The 22,969-nt window shown below is 45.6% G+C and overlaps 3 protein-coding genes across 6 annotated transcripts in view; all 3 read left to right on the plus strand.

Annotated features, from left to right (window-relative positions):
• The window catches only part of LOC131686017 (ketohexokinase-like), a 96,532-nt gene that overhangs the window by 54,730 nt on the left and 18,833 nt on the right, over window positions 1-22,969 (plus strand). The window lies entirely within an intron of this gene.
• On the plus strand, window positions 4,328-7,157 carry LOC131681179 (uncharacterized). The gene is made up of 2 exons (XM_058961890.1): window positions 4,328-5,920; window positions 5,988-7,157. The coding sequence occupies exons 1-2, from the start codon at window positions 4,328-4,330 to the stop codon at window positions 6,036-6,038; spliced, it is 1,644 nt and encodes a 547-aa protein (XP_058817873.1). The 3' UTR covers window positions 6,039-7,157.
• Window positions 7,565-9,647, plus strand: LOC131686016 (17-beta-hydroxysteroid dehydrogenase 13-like). Of its 3 annotated transcripts, XM_058970121.1 has the most exons (5): window positions 7,565-7,773; window positions 8,207-8,236; window positions 8,358-8,552; window positions 8,618-8,944; window positions 9,005-9,647. In XM_058970121.1, exons 2-5 carry the CDS (start codon window positions 8,207-8,209, stop codon window positions 9,446-9,448), a joined length of 996 nt encoding a protein of 331 aa, XP_058826104.1. In that variant the 5' UTR covers window positions 7,565-7,773; the 3' UTR covers window positions 9,449-9,647. The 3 variants fall into 3 exon arrangements, with proteins under 3 accessions (XP_058826104.1, XP_058826106.1, XP_058826105.1); XM_058970123.1 differs by lacking the exon at window positions 8,207-8,236 and having other exon boundaries at window positions 7,567-7,773; XM_058970122.1 differs by lacking the exon at window positions 7,565-7,773 and having other exon boundaries at window positions 7,840-8,236.

Below are 22,969 nucleotides of genomic sequence, written 5' to 3' on the forward strand. Positions count from 1 at the left end.
TTCTCGCACGATTCGCGCAAAATGCTCGCAGAAACTCTGCCAGCATCAATTTCGCTTTGCTCAACTTTTGCTAGCTTTCTGCTTGCCACGCTGACCGGGTGAGTTACATATCTGTATTGTCTGTGCCAACGTTGCCATAAAAAACTTCCAACGAATATGAAGTGAAACTTTTAAATTGTCAAAATATCTTGTTATTTTGTCAATATGTTTTCATTTAAATTTAATTTAAATATAATTTCATTTTAATTTTAAAATAAAAGCCGTTTATTAAAGCTGAACTTTTCCATGATTTCACTAAAGTTCAATTGGCGATTTGCGGCAAAGCCAAAATTAGTCATGCGACACCTATGATTCAGCTCATGAACTGGCAAAGTGATACAGTTTGCTTTTTTCACCCGTAAGTGAGTCGTAGCTTACAACAAAATCTTCATTATCTTCTCGGAAAAAGCTTACCACTGCCAAAATATGAATGAAACGAGTAAGAAATTTAGTTTTATTTGCAATTATTCTGAAATTACAGCCAGTTGCAACTATTTCACTCATACATTTCTTCGAAATGTAATCGGGGTATTATTGTGGTTATGAAAAATCGTTCCATAAATAAAGTTCCAACTCGAAACCGAGACCCAATCAGTACCAATGTCAAACTCCTTCATATTTTGAACTACGTAGGAGATTCAGTGAAGACTATCGGAGAGAAGGATCGGCTGTGCATGATACAAAGCTGACACTTTCCTATTAGCCGGATATATTCTTTCCTCGCCTGATCTGGAGAGTTTCATGAATTTACACCATCTCATGAAGGTTTGGCTTAACTTAGGACGAACGGGAAATGCTGTTGCGGCGGCTACGGTGCTCAACAAATTACATTTCGAAACAGCGCGCATATAGCTCTGCGAATAATATTAGAAACCACTATGTTTTACACTCTTTTCGCAAGATGTTTACTCATCATCTGATAAAATGATGATTTTCCTCCATTTTCATAAACAATTATCAACAAATTGATCGGTAATTTGGTGTTTAAAAGTCATTTTTTACCAATGTTTACAGAAAATATATGCACTATGACAGAACAGAATAAAATCAGTAACACTTTCCTTCCAGCGCTATCTGCGAGCGGTTTCAACGTAGAATCGCCAATCGTGTTTTCTAGCGAGATTTCAATCTCTAAATTTCATTTTGGTATAAACAGAAACCGGAAGAACGAATTCTTAGTGATGTAATAAGAAATTTACCATCTAGTAATTTTTCAGAAGTAAACATACTTTCTTCATCACTATTACTTTTTATTAGAAGAAAGAACATTTAGTTATAATATTGATTGAGTTTAATAAATTCAAAATTTGCTTTTCAATTTTGACAGATGAAAATAGAAACATCATTGCACTCTCGTGCCGTCTGGAGGTCCAGCGTCAGATCGCGAATAGCTGTTTGCCAACTTTAGCCGAACTATAATGGTGGTCAACTTGTTTTTTTTTTGTAATATTAAAAAAGCTCATGTTTTGACAATAGTTGTGTACTCCAAAAGGGAATAGGTTTTGTCGGCCACATTCCCACTACACGAACGCCGCTGCCAATTCCTGCGAAGAAATTCCTCAAGTATCTTCTTTAACACTATTCACCTCTCCGTATTTTGACATGAGTTTTTTCTATTGCGGCGGAACTAGTACGTGGTGCCAGATCATGTAGCTTTATTTCAATACTGTCATTATCAATATACGTTGGGATGCTGTATAAAATTACATTTGACGGCGTGTTTCAAGTTGTTCTGCAAAGCGAATGATTCTGCTTGACTAAAGTTTTTGAACGTAAGCAGTACCACATGACGTAAATGATGGAACTGCACAACACTAACTTCTGCTATGTTGAGCTTCATGTTCACCTTCAACAATCGCTTAACTTTACGAATCGATGGTCTTACCGGACGTTTTGAGAACTGAACAGCAACACAGTTTATCCGCAACGGGACATACTCTTGCTTTGCATTGTCACTCATTGTTTGTTCACGTTTCACACACTAGGTAGAAGAAATCAATTTTTACTTTTGTAAATAGACAATGCAGCGGCGCACGGGCAAATTTGATCATTTGGCCTTCTATCCAGCTTTTTACGTGCCATAATGGCGGTCTAAATTGATCAGTTCGTAATACGTTTAATTGCCCTTTTTTGACAATAATCGTTTACGCCAGCTTGACAGCAACGCCAAATTGAAAATGTTGGGCGTTCATTGAATAAACATCCAACACAGTGGACTAACGTAGGATGACTTAATCTCACTGGGCGGTTGACGTAAACGATTATTGTCAAAAAGGTCCATTAAACGTATTACAAACTGAACTATTTAGACCGCCATTATGGCACGTAAAAAGCTGGATAGCAGCGGAGCGATTTATAGCTTCTGAACTGAGCAAGATAAGAAACGGAACCAAAAGTTTTTGTTTTGATTTGGTCGAGCACCGAAACTGTCAAAAGGTGAACTTCGAGCAAATGGCGGTCTAAATTGTTCAGTTCGCAATACGTTTAATTGCTGGATAATGACTTGCATTTCAAACCATCTTCGTCCATTCTAACCCATTTTCAATGCAAATCCATTCCGAACTACCCTAATAAAAATACTTAAACCAACAATTCCCTACATTTTTTTACGGCAACACTGCGTACGACGAGTTGTGATTTTTTTTTTCCTTCCGGCATTCAAGTGTTTTTTTCGAATAAACTCGTTTTTATTCTGCGCGAAAGTAAAATAATCTACTCTAGTGCGAGCTCCGAGTGCGCGTCCGGTGGAGTGCGCGGCCACGGTGTCTGCTATTGGACGGAAACGTCGATTTTCAGTCGGCGTCGTTTATGGAGGCGATTAACAGAGCTGCCAGTAGCTGAATATAGTGATTTTTTTTTCCTCCGACTTTTTTCAAGCCTGTGTTTTTCGGATACGTTTGCTTTTGTTTTACGCGAAAGTAATCTACTCTAGTGCGAGTTCCGAGTACGCTTCCGGTAGAGTGCGCGGCTCCTGTATCTGCAATTAGAGACGTCGGTTTTTGGGCGGCGTCGCTTACGGAGGCAGTCAGCAGGGCTACCAGTAATTTACACGAATTAGTTTTTCCTGCTCGGGTGTATTGCTTACCCGTGAAAGGTATGGCCCTGTCCTGTTGCTTTATGATGCAACACTAGTTAGAGCGAATATCGTCAAGGTCGTCGTACGGTAGTGCTAATATCAACATGAGCAACGAAGATATCTGTAGCAGCTGTGGTCACGAAAGTCCACCTACAAGGAAAAGAAAGGGGAAGAAGCAGCAAGCAAAACCGGATACAGTCAGCTGGATATGCTGCGATAGTTGTTTAGACTGGTTCCACACAACATGCCTGTCAATAGACAAACTTATCGTACCAGAGCTTAAAAACTTTTGGTATTTTTGCCCGAAATGTTGCCTACAAGGCAATCTTATTCCCAAACCAAATGCAACCTCTCCCTCTGACAACACTTCCCACGAACTTCTGACAAAGCAAATCAACGAGCTATCTGCAGAGCTGCTAAAACTCCGAGAAGAAGCTGAGGTTTCTCGTTCATGGTGCAAGAAACAGCTCGAACGTCTTCAAAACTATGTTCGAGAAACGGATAAAGCATATGAAAAACAATCTGCGCAAAACAAACTGCTCGCAAACGTCGAACAAAAACTTGAGGCAATCGAATCTGGAGCCAAACTCGCCAACATAACCGCCCGAACCATCAACAGCGTCAGAATAGCTGTCAACAAGATTCCTTACCGATCCAATGAGAATCTTAAAGACATCGTAGCGAAAATCTTCGAACTCCTCCAGATATCCCAGCTCACATCATGTGTTGACAGGTGCTTCAGATTGCCTGTTAAAGCTTCAAAATGGTCCGATCGATCGCTTACTCCAACAATCATCATCGTGCTGAACAGCACTGAAACTAGAAATTCCGTTCTCCGTTCGTATTACAAGATGCACAGAGATGCAAAGCTATCCATGCTTGACAATGGTCTTTCTCTGGACTATCGATTCACTCTGAATGAAGTTCTATCAATTCCTATTTTTCGTATGCGGAATCTTGCTCTCAGGCTTAAACATAAGAAGGTCGTCAAGTCCGTGTTCATAAGAAACGATACCGTCTCCATTCTCCTTCATGGTCAACAAGATTACACACCGATCAACAACATCTACGAACTAATAGAACTTGCTGGTACAGTCCCGACCAGCAACGAGTCATCAGTGTTCTTCGATGCAGTATCCGCAGATTCCTCGCACGCATCATCTTCATAAAAGCACTACCTATACGACGACTTTCTCTGCACTAAATTTCATAATGACGACATACCCAAAACTCCTTCGAATCGGACACCTCAACGTTCGTAGTCTCGAACGACATATCGATGGTGTCAAATTAATGCTCGACCGCAACCAATACCATTTTTTCGGAGTCACTGAAACCAAACTCAATCAGAGCTCCCCAATTGGACCTGTTCGCATCCCCGCCTATAACTTCATTAAACATTCGCTTTCGTCTGGACGAGGTAGAGGTACTAAGACCTGTGGAGGTGTAGGTATCTACATTAGTAAAAATATTAAAGCAGCAACTATTCTGAAATCTTGCTTCGATCCTGCAATCCCCATCAACCAACGCCTAGAGTTTTTAGCCATTCGAGCGAAAATCGGAGAACTAAATACCTGCATCGTAGTTTTATATAATCCAGCCAGCTGCAACACATCTTTCGCACAGCAGTACGAAAAGCTCTTACTGGATCTGCTGGAATATCATTTCGACCGGATTTTCCTAGTCGGCGACTACAACATCAACGTCGCTGCGAATCAACCCACAGCAAACCTGCTCGCGCTACAACGAATACATACATCATTCAATCTCACTGTATTGCCAACGTCAGCTACTAGGATAACCGAACATAGTTCTACTACGATCGATCTTCTGGTAACCGATCACCCACAGTTTATCAAGAAATCCAAAACTCTCAGTGCAAATTCGATATCGGATCATGAAGCTGTGTATCTAATTGCCGACTCACGTATACCCGAAGCACCACCACGACGGATACAAGTAAGAAATCTCCGTGGAATCGATCCCCTACGGCTGCAAGCAGACTACCAAGCTAAAGACCTCCAGGACATCTACCTAGAAGAGAACATAGACATCAAAACGCAACTACTACACAACGAACTTCGCTCACTGCTAGATCAACATGCTCCTGAAAGAACGGTTTATGTACGAGACAAACGAACCCCGTGGATAACGAACGAAATCCAGAACGCGATTGCAATTCGAGACCTCGCCTATTCACTCTATGCCCGGAATCCGAACCGTGCCAGAGGAGATGCGCAATGGCAGAACTATATCTCCAAAAAAAGTAGAACCAACAACTTGATCAATACTGCGAAAAAGCGCTACGCTGATTCACAGTTCAGCAGTGACCTGCCAGCTAAACAATTGTGGAGCAATCTGAAAAGAGCGGGAATACACAACACTAAAACAAACCATGTCACCGAGGAGTTAGACGCCGAACAACTAAACCAGTTCTTTGCTGAAGGTCATCTTTCACTTCAACACCAATCTTCCATGTCCCTGGAAACGCTGCCCAACGTATCAACAATGAATGAAACTGAAGGAGGATTCCGGTTTAGGAACACAAACGTAGAGGAGATCTGCAAGAAAATCTACCAAATCGATACCAACGCCATTGGAACCGATGAGATCCCGATCTCGTTCATAAAAATGCTCTGTCCGTTTGTCCTGCCATTACTCACGCACCTGTTCAACGCTATCATCGAAGCTCAATCTTTTCCTTCCCTCTGGAAAGAAGCTTTAATAACACCTATACCCAAAACATCCAACCCAGCTACATCCACCGACTTCAGACCCATCAGCGTCCTCCCCGCTGTGTCCAAGGTATTTGAGAAGATTGCCCTGTCCCAAATAACCGAACACCTCGAAACAACCAATCCTGCTCTTTTAGCCAAACATCAATCTGGTTACCGTAAAGCACACAGCACAACGACAGCACTAGTAAAAGTCACCCATGACATCGTCAGCAACTTTGATAATGGTAGATGCACAGTTTTGGTTCTCGTCGACTTTTCCTTAGCTTTCAATTGCGTCAAACACGGTTTACTAAAAACGAAGCTTAAGAGGGAATTCGGTTTTTCAAACTCCGCATGTAAGCTGATATCATCGTTCCTGGACCAACGGAGCCAGCGAGTAGACCTTGGTAATACCACCTCGACCGCTAGGATGTTAACAGACGGAACACCGCAAGGTTCGTGTCTAAGCGCGCTTCTTTTCTCGCTATACATAAACAGCCTACCAAGTGTCGTTAAATGCGAATACCATCTCTATGCAGACGATCTCCAAATATACGTATCTGGTCATAAAAACGATGTTAACAGACTTATTCAGCTGATCAACGCCGACCTCAACGCAATCCAAAATTGGGCGATAGAAAACCAACTTTTTCCCAACCCCAAAAAGACAAAGGCTATAATATTCTGCAAGGAAGGTACGGTAGTGCCGCAGGAAAATATTTGGTTCTGTGGTGAATCCATTGCACTATCCAAAGAAGTCAAAAACCTCGGACTCATCATGGACTCCAACTTAAAATGGTGTGCACAAGTCAACGAAATCACAAAAAAGACCTACAACACTCTTCGAACTTTCCGACGATTTCAAGGAGTACTTTCCGTACGAACTCGTAAAAAACTCACCCAAGCAGTACTGATGCCATTCTTCTCGTACGGAGACATTGTTTTTTACCCTGGACTCTCAGCCACACACGGTTTGCATCCGGACTATATTAAGCATCACGCCCCAATCGGACGAAACGAACGAGCCAGATCTTTTAATATGCCACACCACACCACCAGCCTGCGAAAAAGTGTCCTAGTGTATGGAGCGTCCACCTGGAACTCGTTACCACTTTCTGTGAGGCAGCAAAATTCACTGACATCTTTCAAAGCGGCGCTCAATAGAGCCTACTAAATGAATCTTCTACTTAACGATATGTCTACACCCTGACCCACCAACTTTTCTGAAAAGTAATAATTAAAATGTCCATTTTTCCTTGACTTGATACAAAGTTTATGTAACTGACAAGTTTTCGTTCTGCTGATAAATAAATTACAAATTACAAATTACATTGGTTGGATGATACCCTGAACAAGTCGTTAAGCTCTTAAATCATACAATGTTTATTCGGGTAACCAAAGCTAATTTTAACCAATCCATTCAAAATTTCAAAACAGTGTCATTTCCCTCGATTATGGCACTTAAAATGCTGGATACGACTTGAGTTACGTATCTGTATTGTCTGTGTCAATGTTGCCATAAAAAACTTCCAACGAAACTTTTAAACTTGTTATTTTGCTCCAATATGTTGAAAATATATAAATTAATGTTATTTCATTTTAATTTTAAAATAAAAGCCGTCTATAAAAGCTGAACTTTTCCATGATTTCACTAAAGTTCAATCTCATTTCATCCAGCCATCCTTTCATTTCAGTACGCCATAAAACAGCTCTCGCGGTTACAGTTTTGACAGTTCGTTTGTTTTGCTCCATTTGTCCCGGCAGCATATGCGTGTGTTTTTATGCGCATTCGTTTTATCAGACAATCAGCTATACCAGTTCCCTCTAATAACAAGTTACGGTTTTCGGTGCAAGTGTCCTCTGCCCAAGTAAATAATAGATAAAAAAACGGTTGCATATTTTGACCTTTGATCAGAGTTCAGACTGCAGATCCGGTGCGAGGTAAGTACAATACTTTTTGACCACAGATCCTCGTCCGATTCGAACTTTTCGTCACGTCGCATGCTTTTGTGTAGCTAACAAATAAAACCTCTTATCAGTTCTATAAGTAAAATATCATCAGCGCATTAGGCCCCTTCTCACGTATGCGACTACCATCCCCGCATGAGTTTAATCAGTATGTCATTGCATTGAAAATTTCGTTCGTTGGCCGATCGAATTAGTCTGCAGCTGGCAGAGAGAGCGAATGCAAAGGTCAACCATTCACCAATATTGAACATTGGATAGCCAGTCCCATTAATTAGATTGACCATCTATCGCTGTATATAGTGATTTTAAACTTTTGTACTAAACGCGTGAACCTAATGCTTATAATCGTTTGATTTTCTGTTTTTTTTCCTGTTCTGTCTTTGGGGACTTGACTCTCACTGAAAAGATGTCTAGCCGAAAAGTGATTTCAAGAAACGTAAGTAACGAAAGGCTTAGTCCACCGAAGAAAAAACAGACAAGCAAAGTAAGAAATCTTTCTGTCTGATAACATTAATTAGAACGGGTCACAGTTTGTCTAAAATTTGTTTCTCTTTTAGGACACATCGTACATTCCAAATTGGCTTGAGTATCACAAGAAACCGATTTCAATGATTCTAAGACTGTACTCGAGCTTCATCCTATTTTGGGACTTTTGCATAATATTGATTTATTTTGCGCTTCAATTACTGAGATCACTGTATCAGCTAGTGAAGCCTCCGAAGCGAAAATCTGTCGCCGGGGAAATTGTTGCGGTACGTACCAACGCAGTTTATGGTGTCATTTGTTCCATTGCACAACCAAGTTTTGTTGTTTGCAGATTTTCGGCACCAGTCGCGGCGTCGGACGTGACCTGGCGCTTCAATTAGCTGAACATGGCGCCAAGGTGGCCTGTGTAGATATCAACTCAACGGACAATGATGTGCTAGTCAAGAACATCAACTCAAGCGGTTACATTGCCCATGCCTTTGAATGCGATGTGACTAACAAGAATGACGTCATTCGAACGACGAATGCAATCGAGAAAAAGTTTGGCCCTATTTCAATGCTTTTCCATTGCTGTGGTGTACCTAGTCCACGATCCTTGATCAAGGAGGCCCCAACGATTCAAGCAACTCTGGAACTGAGTGTCGTGTCACATTTCTGGGTACGAAACTGTTAAAATTTCGTGTGACCAAATTCTAAATTGTGGACATTTATTTTTCAGCTTCTGGAAGCAATTTTGCCAAAAATGAAACGGCACAATCATGGCCACATTGTGTTCCTTACCTCGGTAGCCGGGCTGAGTGGAGTCAAACATCAGACACCACTGTCAGTGGCTCAGTTTGCCGTCCAGGGACTGTTTGAATCAGTGCTGGACGAGCTGCGCATCGAAAAGTTTCACAAAACCATCCACACCTCACTGGTTCACCTTTACCCGTTCGTAATAACACCGAATTGCCGCAACGACATTCGAATGCGCATTCCGTCTGCGTTCGGTACCATCCCGTCGGAAGAAGCCGCCCGCCGGATAATCGACGGTGTTCGAAGAAACAAACTGGAGATTAGTATTCCCAAGTATCTGCTGCTGTTGGGACACGTAGTTCGATTGCTTCCGAGGCGGGCCACGCTGCTGCTTCGAGAGCTGTTCGACACGGGAGTTGAGTTCTAAAGGGGGTTCGAAACAATGCGCGAACTACGAACCGGTTGATGCCATACGATTCTATTTGTTTTTTGTTACATAGAACTCGACATTCACGTTGCCTAAGATTGATTTCTCTGTGTTCAATATCGACACACCTGTATTTAGGGTAGATGCTTGCAAATCGAGAGAATTTGATATCATGATTAAATATAGTATTAAAGAACCAGAGGCTGTTTTAATTTCGGCGGAGAATGATACTAACACTTTGTCATTGTTTCAAAGGTTGGTTCGGCGCGCGTTAGCTTCAACGAAAACAAAGTTAGATTGGATGTTTCAGCTTCATCTTTTCAATAGAATAACGCTGTACCGGATTCCTGTGCGCCACTACCTTAAGGAGATTACTTCGAGGAGTGGTCATTTTATGTGCATAACTCCCACACTAGCCTAACTACTTTGTAGTAGCCCCTTCAGTATGGTTAGAGCACCACTCCACGGCACACCACAAGTTTCTGACCATACACACAACGTAGGCCATTTCGGTAAGCCAGTGCGCAAACTGGTTGTGGGCTGTGAATTAGTTCTCTTCCCCTACGAGGACAAGCCGGGCGGCAAACTATAACTTATTGAGCCCTTCGGTTCCCTGTCCAGTGCCATTTAGAACCATTTCCTCGTTGAGCCCGTCAACTCCAGCATTTTTCGCGAACTACTGGGTCTAGCCCTTGACGATGGACTTAGCCTACTGGTGGAGCATGACGTCCGGTTCGCTGGTGTCCCGACAATCCGCAACTGGAGTGTCTCGTCGCGATCTACTCAGTCTACTCCCCAGCAGTGAATCTAGCTTACGCCTACGGAGTTTCCTGGCGTAACAAGTTCTCCCGAACCCGATTCTTCCTCTGTTTTCGCTATATTTTTCTCGATTCAACCGGCGGGCTGCCGTGGGCGATCCGGCGATTCCAAGTGGAGCATGGCGTCGATGAGGGCGACCGAAAGCCTCTCGGCCCTTGGGCAAGACGTGCGTAGCGTGAGACGCACCAACACAGGAGAAATGCTTCTGGTGCAGAAGCAAGGCACACAATCTAGTGCGGTGTACAAGGCCTTGGCCCAAGAGATCCTTGTTGAAGGCGCCCAGGTCAGGTCGCTAGGGGCGGAAATGACTCTCCAGTGCAAGCATCTGGACGAGTTCACGACCGCAGAAGATGTTGTCGCAGCCGTCAAGGAGCAATGCGACGTGACAATCGAGCGGGCCTCTGCGCATTTTAGAGGGGGACCCTCTGGCACCCAAGTAGCCTACCTCAGGCTACTGAAGGCGGATGCCAAAAAGGTAACCGAGAAAGGTAAGCTGAAGATCGGCTGGTCGGTATGCCCAATTAGCATACCGTCGGTATGCCCAAATAGCATAGCAGTGGATAGGTGCTATCGGTGCCTTGAGTCCGGACACATATCCTACGAGTGCTAGGGCATAGACAGGAGCAAACTATGTCGTCGCTGCGGCGAGGAGGGGCATAAGGAGCGGGGTTGCACTAAGGCGCACAAGTGCCTTATCTGCACCGCTAAGAAGCAAGCCCATAAACATGCTATGGGCGGACCTTCGTGTCCCTTCGGTGAGGCAAATAAGAAGAAGCCGTGAACGTCACACAGCTAAATCTTAATCATTGTGCAGCAGCCCAACAGCTGCTGTGGCAGTCGGTCTCGGAGTCGAGGACAGATGTCGCCCTTCTATCAGACCCGTACAACATCCCTGCCGGCAACGGCAATTGGGTGTCGGACGGGTCTGGAATGGTGGCAATCTGTACAACGGGACGGTTCCCGGTTCAAGAGGTAATACACTCCTCCGCCGAGGGTTTTGCGATTGCCAAGGTCAACGGCGTGTTCTATTGTACCAGCTACGCTCCACCAAGGTGGCCCATAGAACAGTTCAACCTGATGATCGACAGGCTCTCGTCAGACCTAGTGGGCCGGAAACCGGTAGTTATAGCGGGGACTTCAACGCTTGGGCAGTAGAGTGGGGCAGCCGCTGTACAAATAGCAGGGGCCAAGCGCTAATGGAGGCGCTTGCGAAACTCGATTCTGTGCTAGCTAACAATGGCTCCGCTAGCACATTCCGTAGAAACGGGGTGGAGGCATGGATTGGCGTAACATTTGCCAGCCCGAGTCTGGTTCCAGGCATGGAATGGAGGGTAGACAAAGGCTACACCCATAGCGATCATCTAGCAATCCGCTTTAAGATCAACTATGGTGTGCAGCATCCGAGGGCGGGAGATCCCTGTCAGGTACGCGGGTTGAAGTCCAATCACTTCGACAGCGAAGCTTTCACCGCGGCCCTGGGATTGGAGGCCAACACCGACAGTCTAAACGGGGATGCGCTGGTAGCTGTGCTATCACGCGCGTGGGACTATACCGAGAAAAACACTGCCAAGAAACGGCAGATGTCCGGTATACTGGTGGAGTGCCGAGATTGCAGCTCTACGATCAGCCTGCCTCAGAGCTAGACGTAGGATGCAAAGAGCTCGCACCGAGGATGCAAGAGAGAACCACCGTGATGTGTTTCGAGCTGCGAAATTGGCCCTTAACAAGGCCATTAAAAGCAGCAAGAGAGCGTGTTTCGACAACCTGTGTGAGAGTGCCAACGCGAATCCGTGGGGTGACGCCTACAGGATCGTGATGGCCAAGACCAGAAGGGGCTCATCATCCCCAGAACGGTCTCCGGACCGGTTGGCGACGATTATCGAAGTACTCTTCCCGTCTCGAGCCACAAGCCCCTGGCCACCTGCACTACGAGACAGTGTAGGCACGACCGAAATGGTAGCTCCGGTGACGAATGAAGAACTACTCGCAGTGGCTAAATCCCTAGCAATGAACAAAGCTCCAGGGCCGGATGGAGTTCCAAACAGCGCTCTCAAGGCAGCGATCATAGCGAACCCGAACATGTTCAGGCTAGCAATGCAGAGGTGCCTTGACGAGTGCCGTTTCCCCGATAGATGGAAAAGGCAGAAATTGGTGCTGTTGCCGAAGCCCGGGAAGCCGCCAGGCGACCCATCGGCGTACAGACCAATCTGTCTGATCGACACGACTGACAAATTGCTTGAGAGGATTATCCTCAACAGGCTAACCCCGTGCGCAGAAAGTACGGACGGCCTGTCAAGCAACCAGTTTGGCTTTCGGAAGGGTGAGTCCACAGTGGACGCTATCAACTCAGTGATAAAGACTGCCGAGATATCGATTCAACGAAAAAAGGCGAGGTATTCGATACTGTGCGTTAGTAACACTTGATGTGAAGAACGCATTCAACAGTGCAAGCTGGGATGCCATCGCGCTCTCGTTACACCGGCTTAGCCTACCGGTGGATCTGTACCGGATCCTGGAAAGCTACTTCCAGAACCGCGTACTGCTGTACGAGACCGATGCCGGTCAGAAAAGGGTTCCGATTACCGCCGGAGTCCCGCAAGGCTCGATCCTAGGCCCGGTGCTATGGAACCTCATGTATGACGGGGTTCTGAGACTGAAGTTCCCTCCTGGGGTCAAGATCGTCGGCTTTGCCGACGACGTAACCTTGGAGGTCTACGGGGAGTCCATCCCTGAGGTAGAACTAACGGCGGCACACGCGATAAGCATAGTGGAGGAATGGATGAGCGCGAAAGGCCTGGAGCTCGCTCATCATAAGACGGAGGTAGTTATCGTCAACAACCGCAAGTCGGCACAACATACAGTTATCCATGTGGGAGAAGTCGCGATCACTTCACAGCGAAGTCTGAAGTCTCTCCGAGTCATTATAGACGACAAACTGACCTTCGGCAGCCATGTCGACTATACATGCAATAGAGCGTCGACTGCTGTTGCGGCTCTATCGAGAATGATGTCCAACAGCTCAAAGGTGTGCGCCAGTAGACGTAAGTTACTGGCAGGCGTTGCCGTATCTATCCTCAGGTACGGCGGCCCGTCATGGTCAAGAGCACTGAGGGTAACCAGTTACCTACAGAAACTGGAGAGCACCTACCGCGTGATGTGCATCAGAGTGATATCTGCCTACCGCACGGTATCACACGGTGCATCCTGCGTGATAGCGAGCTTGATGCCAATCGGGAATATGAGGAGCTACGTGGAAATAGAGGAGCCCGGTCGCCAGATGGCAGCGTGAGTGGGATAACTCCTCGAAAGGTAGGCGGACCCACCGGCTGATACCTAACATATCGAGCTGGGTGGGCAGACCCCATGGGGAAGTTCACTTCCATCTGACACAATTCCTGTCAGGCCATGGCTGCTTCCGACAGTACCTTCATAGGTTCGGACACGCGGAGGTCCCAGCCTGCCCGGACTGCCCGGTGTAGACGTAACTGCCGAACACATACTGTTCGTATGTCTTCGGTTCGACGTCGAAAGAAGAGCAATGCTTGACGTCTGTGGCTGGGACACAACCCCTGATAGCCTTATTAATGGGATGTGTCAATCGGTGGAGAAGTGGTACGCAGTCTCGGCTGCTACCATCCAGATTGCCTACAGGTAATTGGCGAACCTAGCAACAGACGGCGGGCACGACTAACTAGTGATTGGTTAGTTGGAGCGGAAAGGGCCGAGCGCGAAAAAGTCAGTGAATGGTCTGTTCATGCTGAGGCAGGTTTGGCGCAGCGACTGGCAACCGAGTAAGGGGTAATCCCAGCCACCCCGAAGCAAGCGAAAGGGTGAGCATCCAAGTTAGTCTCACACGGTATGTTAAGGGTGAGCACAAAAGTCAGCCTCACATGGTATGATAGAGGCTAGCACGCCATTTCCACTGTAAGACGGTCATGATCTGCGTCACCTCTCTGTTGAGGGCGTTCCACGTGTTTACTTCACTTGTCATTATGTAGACGACATTGTCCGAGTTGATATCTGGCCTTCCCATTTCAAGCGTGTCGCTTGAACCTCGGACATTCGAAGACCACCTTCCCCGCTACCTCCTCGACATTCTCATCTTCTGAGCACAATGATAACGTTGCGTTCCCGACCCGACGAAGAAACTTCTTGAAGCAACCGTGGCTCGACAGGAGCTGTGTTAGGTGGAAGTTCACCGGTGTGGAATGAGTCTACCTTCCTTTCTTGCTGTCACCCCACCATCCTTCCCCAATGTTGCTGCCACTCCGCCATCGAAACTTCCGTCCGGCTTATTCAATTTGAAAGCCTATACTGTCATTTGGTGTTTTCATTAATAGTTTCAATAAATAGTAAATTTTCATTAAGCTCAATTTACTTACAATGTCAATATTTTGTGATTGGGTAAGGAAATTTACGAAAAGGTTTGGCTATCCTTTTCCTTATCCTTTACCTGATCCTTGATTCTATCTTTCCTCTTTTCTGCTATAGATTCCTTCTTAGGCGCCACGGGCCGTCTATGGATGTCTGTTTATCATGTCCTTTGCCACCGCAAACGTCGTCACCAGAATCTCGCCTGGCAGCTTCCTTCCATCATCCAATGCCTTCATTACCTTCTTCGCGAAACGGACCATCCGCCAGGCCGTTATTGCAGTTGTGATTGCCTCCTCACAATTACCAACAGTTTCAGCATCTCATTGTTAGCACCAGAGTTGCAAATTTTCACCAGATTGTTTTGAACTTGAAGGAAGAACAAATCTGAAATCATGCCCTACTATGTTCAATTCGCCGTTTTTCGTTTGCATCATTCATTCAAACAGCCGAGCTGCTCAATCATTTTCCATTCATTTTCGATTTCATTGACCCTATGAATATCTCCGTACTGAAATATTGATCAGGTTTTTCAAGCAAAACTACTCTGAACACACTTCTTACTGTTCATGTAAGCTTGAAAACGCAAAATATGTTAACATTTAACCTAAAATGGCCTCTACAGAGCAGATGACAACTTTGGTTGGTGAATGAAAAAGCATTAATTTGAAATGAAGACGTACGGTTTGGTTATGAAAATCCCACCAACTTGAAAGTGAATGATTAAGGGAGGCTTTGCATTTGAATCATGGTTGGGTTTGATTGAGCTGAAAGTTGACATTTGAAAATGAAAATTTGCACCACTGGTTAGCACCCTTGAAGCAAGTGGTTGTGATGTATAAGCCTCTACTGTAAGCACCCACAGTAGAACACGGTTGTCAATTGATAGACATACCAAAGTAAAGTATCTAATGCATTAGTGACAGAAAGTGAAAAATATAAGTTTCTTTCGAAGCAACATTCTTATACCTACCACCAATGGTGTGAGTCCACATTTAATTGTTCTCCCGAACGTGCAAAGTCCCGGAAATTTGGAAGCAGACGTAAGAAGCGAGACGTCTGTGCCAAAGTAGTGGTGGTCGACGTATGCAGCGTGCAGCGGAGACGCAGATTAGTATCTGTGGGCCTATCTGGAACGGATATTCGACTGCAATTTGACACTGCATCTTACATCACTGCCATCAGCAGGGAGAGTTGGCAGAAATTCGGTAGTCCTGCCAGCAACAGTCAAAGCGAAGACAGCATCCGGTAACATTTTTTCGCTCGATGGGGAATTCGAGTGTGACGTAACAATCGGAGGAAGTACACAACGTGATCTGATCCGTGTTACCGAGAAACAACTTCATCTGCTCGGTTCAGATTTGGTTTCAACCTTTGGTCCATGCCCATGGACACCTTCTGTTGCCTCATCCCAGGCTCTCCTGCGGCACCCGCTGCACTACAGTCGATTTTCCCAAACGTGTTCAACGATCAGCTCGGTTTGTGCAGCAAAACTAAAGTGAAGTTGGAGCTGACAAAAGGTGTTCGACCCGTCTTCTGGCCGAAGCGCCCAGTTGCGTACGCGATGTATGAGGCCATTGACCAGGAACTCGACCGACTGGAAAAGTTGAACATCAACACCCCGGTCGAATATTCGGAGTGGGCTGCTCCGATCGTCGTCGTCCGCAAAGCCAATGGTTCCATCTGAATTTGTGTAGACTATTCCACGGGGCTGAACGCTGCGCTCCAACCAAATCAGTATCCTACCGGCATTTATCTTCGCCAAGCTGGCTAACTTTAAGGAGTTCAGCAAGTCGATTTGCCTGACGCTTTCTTGCAGGTGGAAGTCGACGAACAGTACCGTAAGTTGCTTACCATCAATACGCATCGTGGTTTCTACTCCTACAACAGCCTCCCGCTTGGTGTGAAGATCGCGCCTGGTGCGTCATCGTCGGCTGAAAAACTGAAGAAGACCGCGATCGCAATTTACGAGCTGTTCTACAAGATTTCGGGTTCACCGTTCGAATCGAGAAGTGCACCTTCCGCAAGCAGCAAGTGCAGTACGTGGGTCATATTATCGACAGTCGCGGATTACGTCCAGATCCGGCCAAAATCGAAGTTATATCATTTGATCATTTTTGGGGGCCATCAACTACTATGGCATGTTTGTTCCTAATAGGCGCAAGCTACGATATCCGCTCGACAATCTGGACGATGCGAAGTTTCAGTGGACTGAGGAGTGCCAGAGAGCTTTCCTCGGATCTACTTCTCACACATTACGATCCGAAGCGGAAGATCATTGTCTCTGCCGACGCTTCTTCCGTTGGACTCGGGGCAACGATAAGCCACCGGTTCCCCGACGGCACAATCAAAGTCGTCCAACATGCTTCCAGAGCACTCACGAAAGCTGAAAAAGGCTAAAGTCAGCCGGGTCGTGAAGGTTTAGCTATCGTTTTCGCTGTCACGAAGTTTCACAAAATGCTTTTTGAACGGCACTTTCGCTTGAGAACCGACCACCAGCCTTTGCTTCGTATCTTCGGTTCTAAAAAGGGAATACCGGTCTATACAGACAACCGCCTCCAAACGGTTTGCGCTCAATCTGCTGCTCTACGATTTTGACATCGAGTACGTGCCCACCCACAAATTCGGCGACGCAGACTTGCTCTCGAGGTTGATCAATTAGCACGTCAAATCAGATGAGGACTATGTGACCGCCAGCATCAACCTCAGATCGGTAGTATCTCATACAGTTAAAGTTTTGCCTCGCAATTTCCAAGCCGTCGCGCAAAGCACCCAAGCACTCACTGCTCTGAAAAGTCTACCATCATGTTCAGCACGGTTGGCCGCAATCAAATCTTTCGGAATCCGAAATCCAGCGATTCCAAGCCAGATAGGAATCAATCTGCGTGGTAGATGAGTGCATCATGTTTGCCGAACGGCTCGTCATCCCGTCGTTGCACCGCAAGCGATGCCTCGCACAGCTCCTATGTGGCCATCCCGGTATGCAGCGTATGAAGGTTCTCGCTCGAAGCTACGTGTATTGGCCCAATTTCAACGTACACATCGTCAACTTCGTCAAGGTATGCCACAATTATGCGGCCGTAGCCAGGTCACCTCCGCACTCTCCCTCGGTGCCATGGCCCAAGCAGTCCGCTCCATGGCAGCGCGTCAACGTGGATTATGCCGGTCCAATTGAAGGCTAGAATATTACCTGATCGCCGTCAACTCCTTCTCAAAGTGATTAGAGATCATCCAAACGTCCCGTATAATCTCGGCGGCAACCATCAACATTCTCGACAGGTTATTTGCTCGGCTGGGTATGGCTGTTACACTATAGTCAGCAACAACAGAACGCAATTCACGAGTGCTGAATTTGCAGATTACTGTGCCGCAAACGGCATCGTACACCTCACAACTGCTCCGTTTCATCCACAATCAAATGGCCAAGCATAACGTTTTATTGACACGTTCAAAAGGGCTGTTACAAAAATTCGAGAGGGGAGATGATCGATGCAGTAAGCGCTAGACATATTGCTGTTAACGCTGCCAAACCAAAAGTCGCCGTAATACGTACCTGTCTCAAGCTTCTACGTCCCCCAACGAACTCTAGCGCCACCGTCAGACCACACACAACCGAGGTTCTTTAGCCGGAACGATTCCGTTTACGCTAAGCTTTATTGTCGTAACGGTTGGAAATGGGCTCCTGGTACAATCATCGAAAAAATTGGAGACGTAATGTAAAAGCGTGTGGGTCGATGATCGCCGAATGCTGCGTTCCCAGATCAACCAACTCCGGAGTTGCCTAGCTGATGATTCGATACCAAAGCAACCTGCCAATCAAGCCACTTCTCGTCAGCATTTGTTACCTCTCGACATCCTGTTGGGTGCCTGGAATCTACCAAATCAACCTTCTGGCACGCCAGCACCATCCCTTGTTGCGAGCGGATCTGCGTTATCGCCTACATTCTCGCCTGTCTCCAGTCCCGAACATACCTTGCTGGGTTCAGCGCCGGCGCTTGCGTCGTCTACACCACGGCATTCCCATCAACGTCATCGACATCAACAACATCAACATTAACCGTATTCGAATTTGCCATCGAAATCGAATCCGTGGTAAATCTACCTAGACGTTAGTCACGAACCTGAAGACCGCCGAACAGACTTTGGCAGACGCTGAGCTGCAAGCAACCGGGCGGGTCATAGGTGGTGGATAATACTTAGTCGCGATAGCAACTAGTTGTGATTCACGACCCGAACCAGTAGCGGGGCTGACTGCGGGTGTGGTAGGACGAGGTAGTGGGCCCTACACGTTCTAGGCCTAAATACCATATGCCCTAAAGCAGCCCTGACAAGGCGAGCCAGCGCCGCCTTTAAATAAGCGCTTAACCCAAATCTCTATCTTCCCGTGATCCTTCAGCGATACTGCAAGGTTGGCGCAGGCCTAGCTAGCCTCCCATAAAAATAGCATGCTCAGGAAATTCAACAAGAAATTTCGGATGGACAAAATTGGCACGGACGTACGCAACGGAAACGGACAAGAGACTGGAAACTTGGGACATGGAACTGCAGGTCGCTTAACTTTATCGGGAGCACTCGCATACTTGCCGATATAGCGAAAGACCGCAAGTTCGACATTGTGGCGCTGCAGGAGGTGTGTTGGAAGGGGTCTACGGTGCGAGTCTTTCGCGAGAACCACACCATCTACCAGAGCTGCGGCAAACAGCTTTTATGGTGGCGGGGGACATGCAAAAGCGTGTGATCGGATGGTGGCCGGTCAGCGACAGAATGTGCAGGTTGAGGATCAACGGCCTGTTCTTCAACATCATCATAATTAACGTGCATAGTCCCCATCTCGGAAGTAGCGATGATGACAAGGACGAATTCTACGCGCAGCTGGAGCGTGAATACGATTGCTGTCAAGATCGTCATCGGCGACCTTGGCCAGGAGGTGGAATACAGACCTGTAATTGGAAGGTTCAGCGCCAACCAGCAGACAAACGAGAGATTTCGATTTAGCCACCTCCAAGAACATGGCCATAAAGAGCACCTTCTTCCAGCACCGCCTCCTGCACCGATACACCTGGAGATCACCGCAATAAAGAGAGACGCAAATTGATCATGTTCTGATTGATGGACGGCACCTATCGGGGCGCTAACATCGACTCGGACCACTATCTGGTGATGGTTAAACTGCGTCCAAAACTATCCGTAGTGAACAGTCAGTTAGCGCTCAACTTCCGAGCTGAGTAGTTCAATTATTTACGCTCCGGGAGTAGTTCACAGACTATTTTACACAGTCAATAGCTGTTTTTTATTAGTACCGTAGGGCCAAAGCGTGGTTACGACATGAATCGCCGCAAAAATCCGTTTCGCATTGACTATGCAAACGTACCAAAAAACCATCGTTTGAAGAAATTCATCACTTCGTTAGTACTACCCTGAACCGCAAGCGAGACGATGTAAGACGCATACAATGCAGTAGATTTCTTGGCTGTGCGTTCGTAAAGACCGCCGAGCATGATATTGCCCAGAGAGTGGTAGATGAATATGACAAAAAACACGAAGTAGAAATCGATGGTAAGGTCTTCACATTGCGTATCACAATGGAGGATGGCGCAGTAGAAGTAAAACTATTTGACCTATCTGAGGATATAGCAGACGAAACTATCGCTGAATTTCTGAGTGACATCGGAGAACAAATGTGGGACAACACATATGCCTTTGGAGAAATCCCAACTGGTGTTCGGATCGTAAAGATGGTAGTGAAGAAAAATATACCCTCTTACGTCACCGTTGACGGAGAAACGACGGCTCTGTCCTATTATGGACAACGTCAAACATGCAGACATTGTGAAGAGTTTGTGCACATAGGTATTCCATGTGTACAAAATAAAAAACTTTTGATTCAGAAGCTCGACGCCGATCAGAAGACCTATGCAAATGTTGCGAAGCAATCCACCATCACCTCAAAGCAACTGGGATCGAAACCAGCCAACACGAAGCCGAAGTTTCAACTTAAGCAGTCGAAGAAACAACCAGCTTTAAATTTCATGATATTGAAACCGAAAGGAAATACACAACAACAAACTCCCAAAATGTTACCACCACCAGCTCCGCGTAATATGGAACAAAATACTCTTCCACTGGTTGAAGATAATCTGATACTACTTCAACAGCAAGCTGTTCTGAAGGCACAGTGGACTAGAAAATCTACAGCAAGCGGGAGGAAAGAAGGTAATGAGACAGATGAATCTTCTACGTCCTCGATCAGCAAACGACTACGCGAACGACCACCGGACAAAAAGCAACGGCATGATACCGAAGAAGGGATAATGAGCAACTAAATATTTGATGGAATATAACAGCTACAACCTTGCAACTATAAATATTAACAATATTACTAACACAACAAAAATTAACGCACTTCGTTCCTTCATACGCATGGCTGATCTTGATATTGTATTTCTCCAAGAAGTGGAAAATGAACAGCTATCTCTTCCTGGTTTCCATATTATCTTTAACATCGACATTGCAAGAAGAGGTACGGCGATTGCGCTTAAAGAATATATACGGTACTCACATGTTGAAAAAAGCCTAGATGGTAGATTGATCGCTCTCCGAATACAGAACACCACACTATGTAACATCTATGCACCATCTGGAACAGCACTGAGAGCCGAAAGAGAACGTTTTTTCAACACTACGTTAGCGTACTATCTGCGACTACCGACTGAACATATCATTTTAGCTGGAGACTTTAACTGTGTGCTACGCGACTGTGATGCTACAGGGTCTAACAAGAGCCCATCTTTGCGAACTACCGTGGAACAACTGCAACTTCAGGATGTATGGCAGAAATTACACCCAAGGGAACCCGGGCACACATACATAACACAAAATTCGACTTCACGACTGGATCGAGTATATACTAGCAGCAGCCTCAGTAATCAGCTACGCGAAACCAACACACACGTTTGTTCATTTACGAACCATAAGGCACTCACCGTAAGACTATGCCTTCCCCGCCTTGCAAGGGATCACGGTCGTGGGTTTTGGTCACTTCGTCCCCATTTACTCACAACAGAGTGATGTGTACGCCCTTAGCGTAACATCTTTCCAATATCGTAACGCACGTTACGCTCAGCTGGCATCCCTGTAGCTGGGTACGGCAAGAAATATTAATAAAAGCAGCTACTGCTGCATTCGATTGTTATACGTTAAACAGTGAAGTTTATTTTACAAAAGTGCTCCGTTCATCCGAACTCCTCCTTTATTTCTCCCAGGCGAACACGGTGGAGTCTTTGGTGGTTCTTAGGTGAGTTCCAGATATCGCGGAGATTATTAATAGTTTCCGTATAGAGACGGACCGAAAGGAGTTTTCTTTTTGGATATGAAAACTGGCGACGAGGACAAAGTGAAGTGCATATAATTAATAACGCCGTCAAACGGCATTTTCTTTTCTTTTCGCATATTCATCTAGTTGTCGGTCATTAAGCGTAAGTGTGCCCGAATTCACATTGCATTTTTTATGGTGAATTTATTTCCTCTGGGGGAAGTGCAACGGCCTTAATTGCCGTGTGAATGTGTTATATAGAACGGTAAAATTGATTCCCGGCAGTTTGCGAGTGGCGTGGTCTAGACACATCGTAAGGAGGCGCCATTTTGCTTTTCCAGTTCATTTCCTAACTGCGTGTGCGTGTATTAAAAGAGGGTAAAGTTACCAATTGTGGCCAATATAAGAAAAATAGACGACAAAAGTTAAAAAAAAAAAAAGAAGAAAAAGGTTATACTGGTGGAACATTTAGAGACAAAGGATTTTTTTTTCTCTTTTTGTTAGACTAGATGCCCTTTTGTGGTGCGGCGTTGTAGTTTTGTTTATGTAACAAAAGGTGTTTTGTTTCACTAACAATAGTAATTTAGGCATTGTTAGCTTGAATTAATTGCATTATTTAGTTTCAACCAATACATTGTCTTATGCCGGAATAATTAATTGTTCTTTTTCTTTATTCGGTATATCTACAAAACCGACTGGATCCAGTGAACAGACCGAAATCGGATCCGGTAGACAGGACGGTGAAAGGATACCAGTCTGAAGTGACGTGGAAAGATACACCGCAAGAAGAAGCAAAGGCGCTTACAAGGATTAGGGTAAAGCCGGCAAAGGTCGACCGTGATAAGTCAGCGAAATAGCTTCGACTGTTTATTTGGATTTGTAGGGTGAGTCAATCTGTTTTCTAATTTATTTTCAATTCATTCTTTGTGTAATATTGTTTTTCCCAAAATTGGTTTTAATTTTCTATTCCATTTTTTTTCGAATTGAAATAGAAAATATGTCTCAAATGAGTATGGCTT

This window comes from Topomyia yanbarensis, chromosome 2, assembly GCF_030247195.1.
Source record: "Topomyia yanbarensis strain Yona2022 chromosome 2, ASM3024719v1, whole genome shotgun sequence".
NCBI classification, from domain to species: Eukaryota; Metazoa; Arthropoda; class Insecta; order Diptera; family Culicidae; genus Topomyia; species Topomyia yanbarensis.

Coding starts and splice junctions, on each gene's coding strand:
- LOC131681179 (XM_058961890.1), top strand. CDS start 4,328: ATGACGACATACCCAAAACTCCTTCGAATCGGACACCTCAACGTTCGT. Junction 5,921..5,987: donor TCCTCCCCGCTGTGTCCAAG/GTATTTGAGAAG, acceptor CTGCTCTTTTAG/CCAAACATCAATCTGGTTAC.
- LOC131686016 (XM_058970121.1), top strand. CDS start 8,207: ATGTCTAGCCGAAAAGTGATTTCAAGAAAC. Junction 8,553..8,617: donor TCGCCGGGGAAATTGTTGCG/GTACGTACCAAC, acceptor TGTTGTTTGCAG/ATTTTCGGCACCAGTCGCGG. Junction 8,945..9,004: donor GTGTCGTGTCACATTTCTGG/GTACGAAACTGT, acceptor TTTATTTTTCAG/CTTCTGGAAGCAATTTTGCC.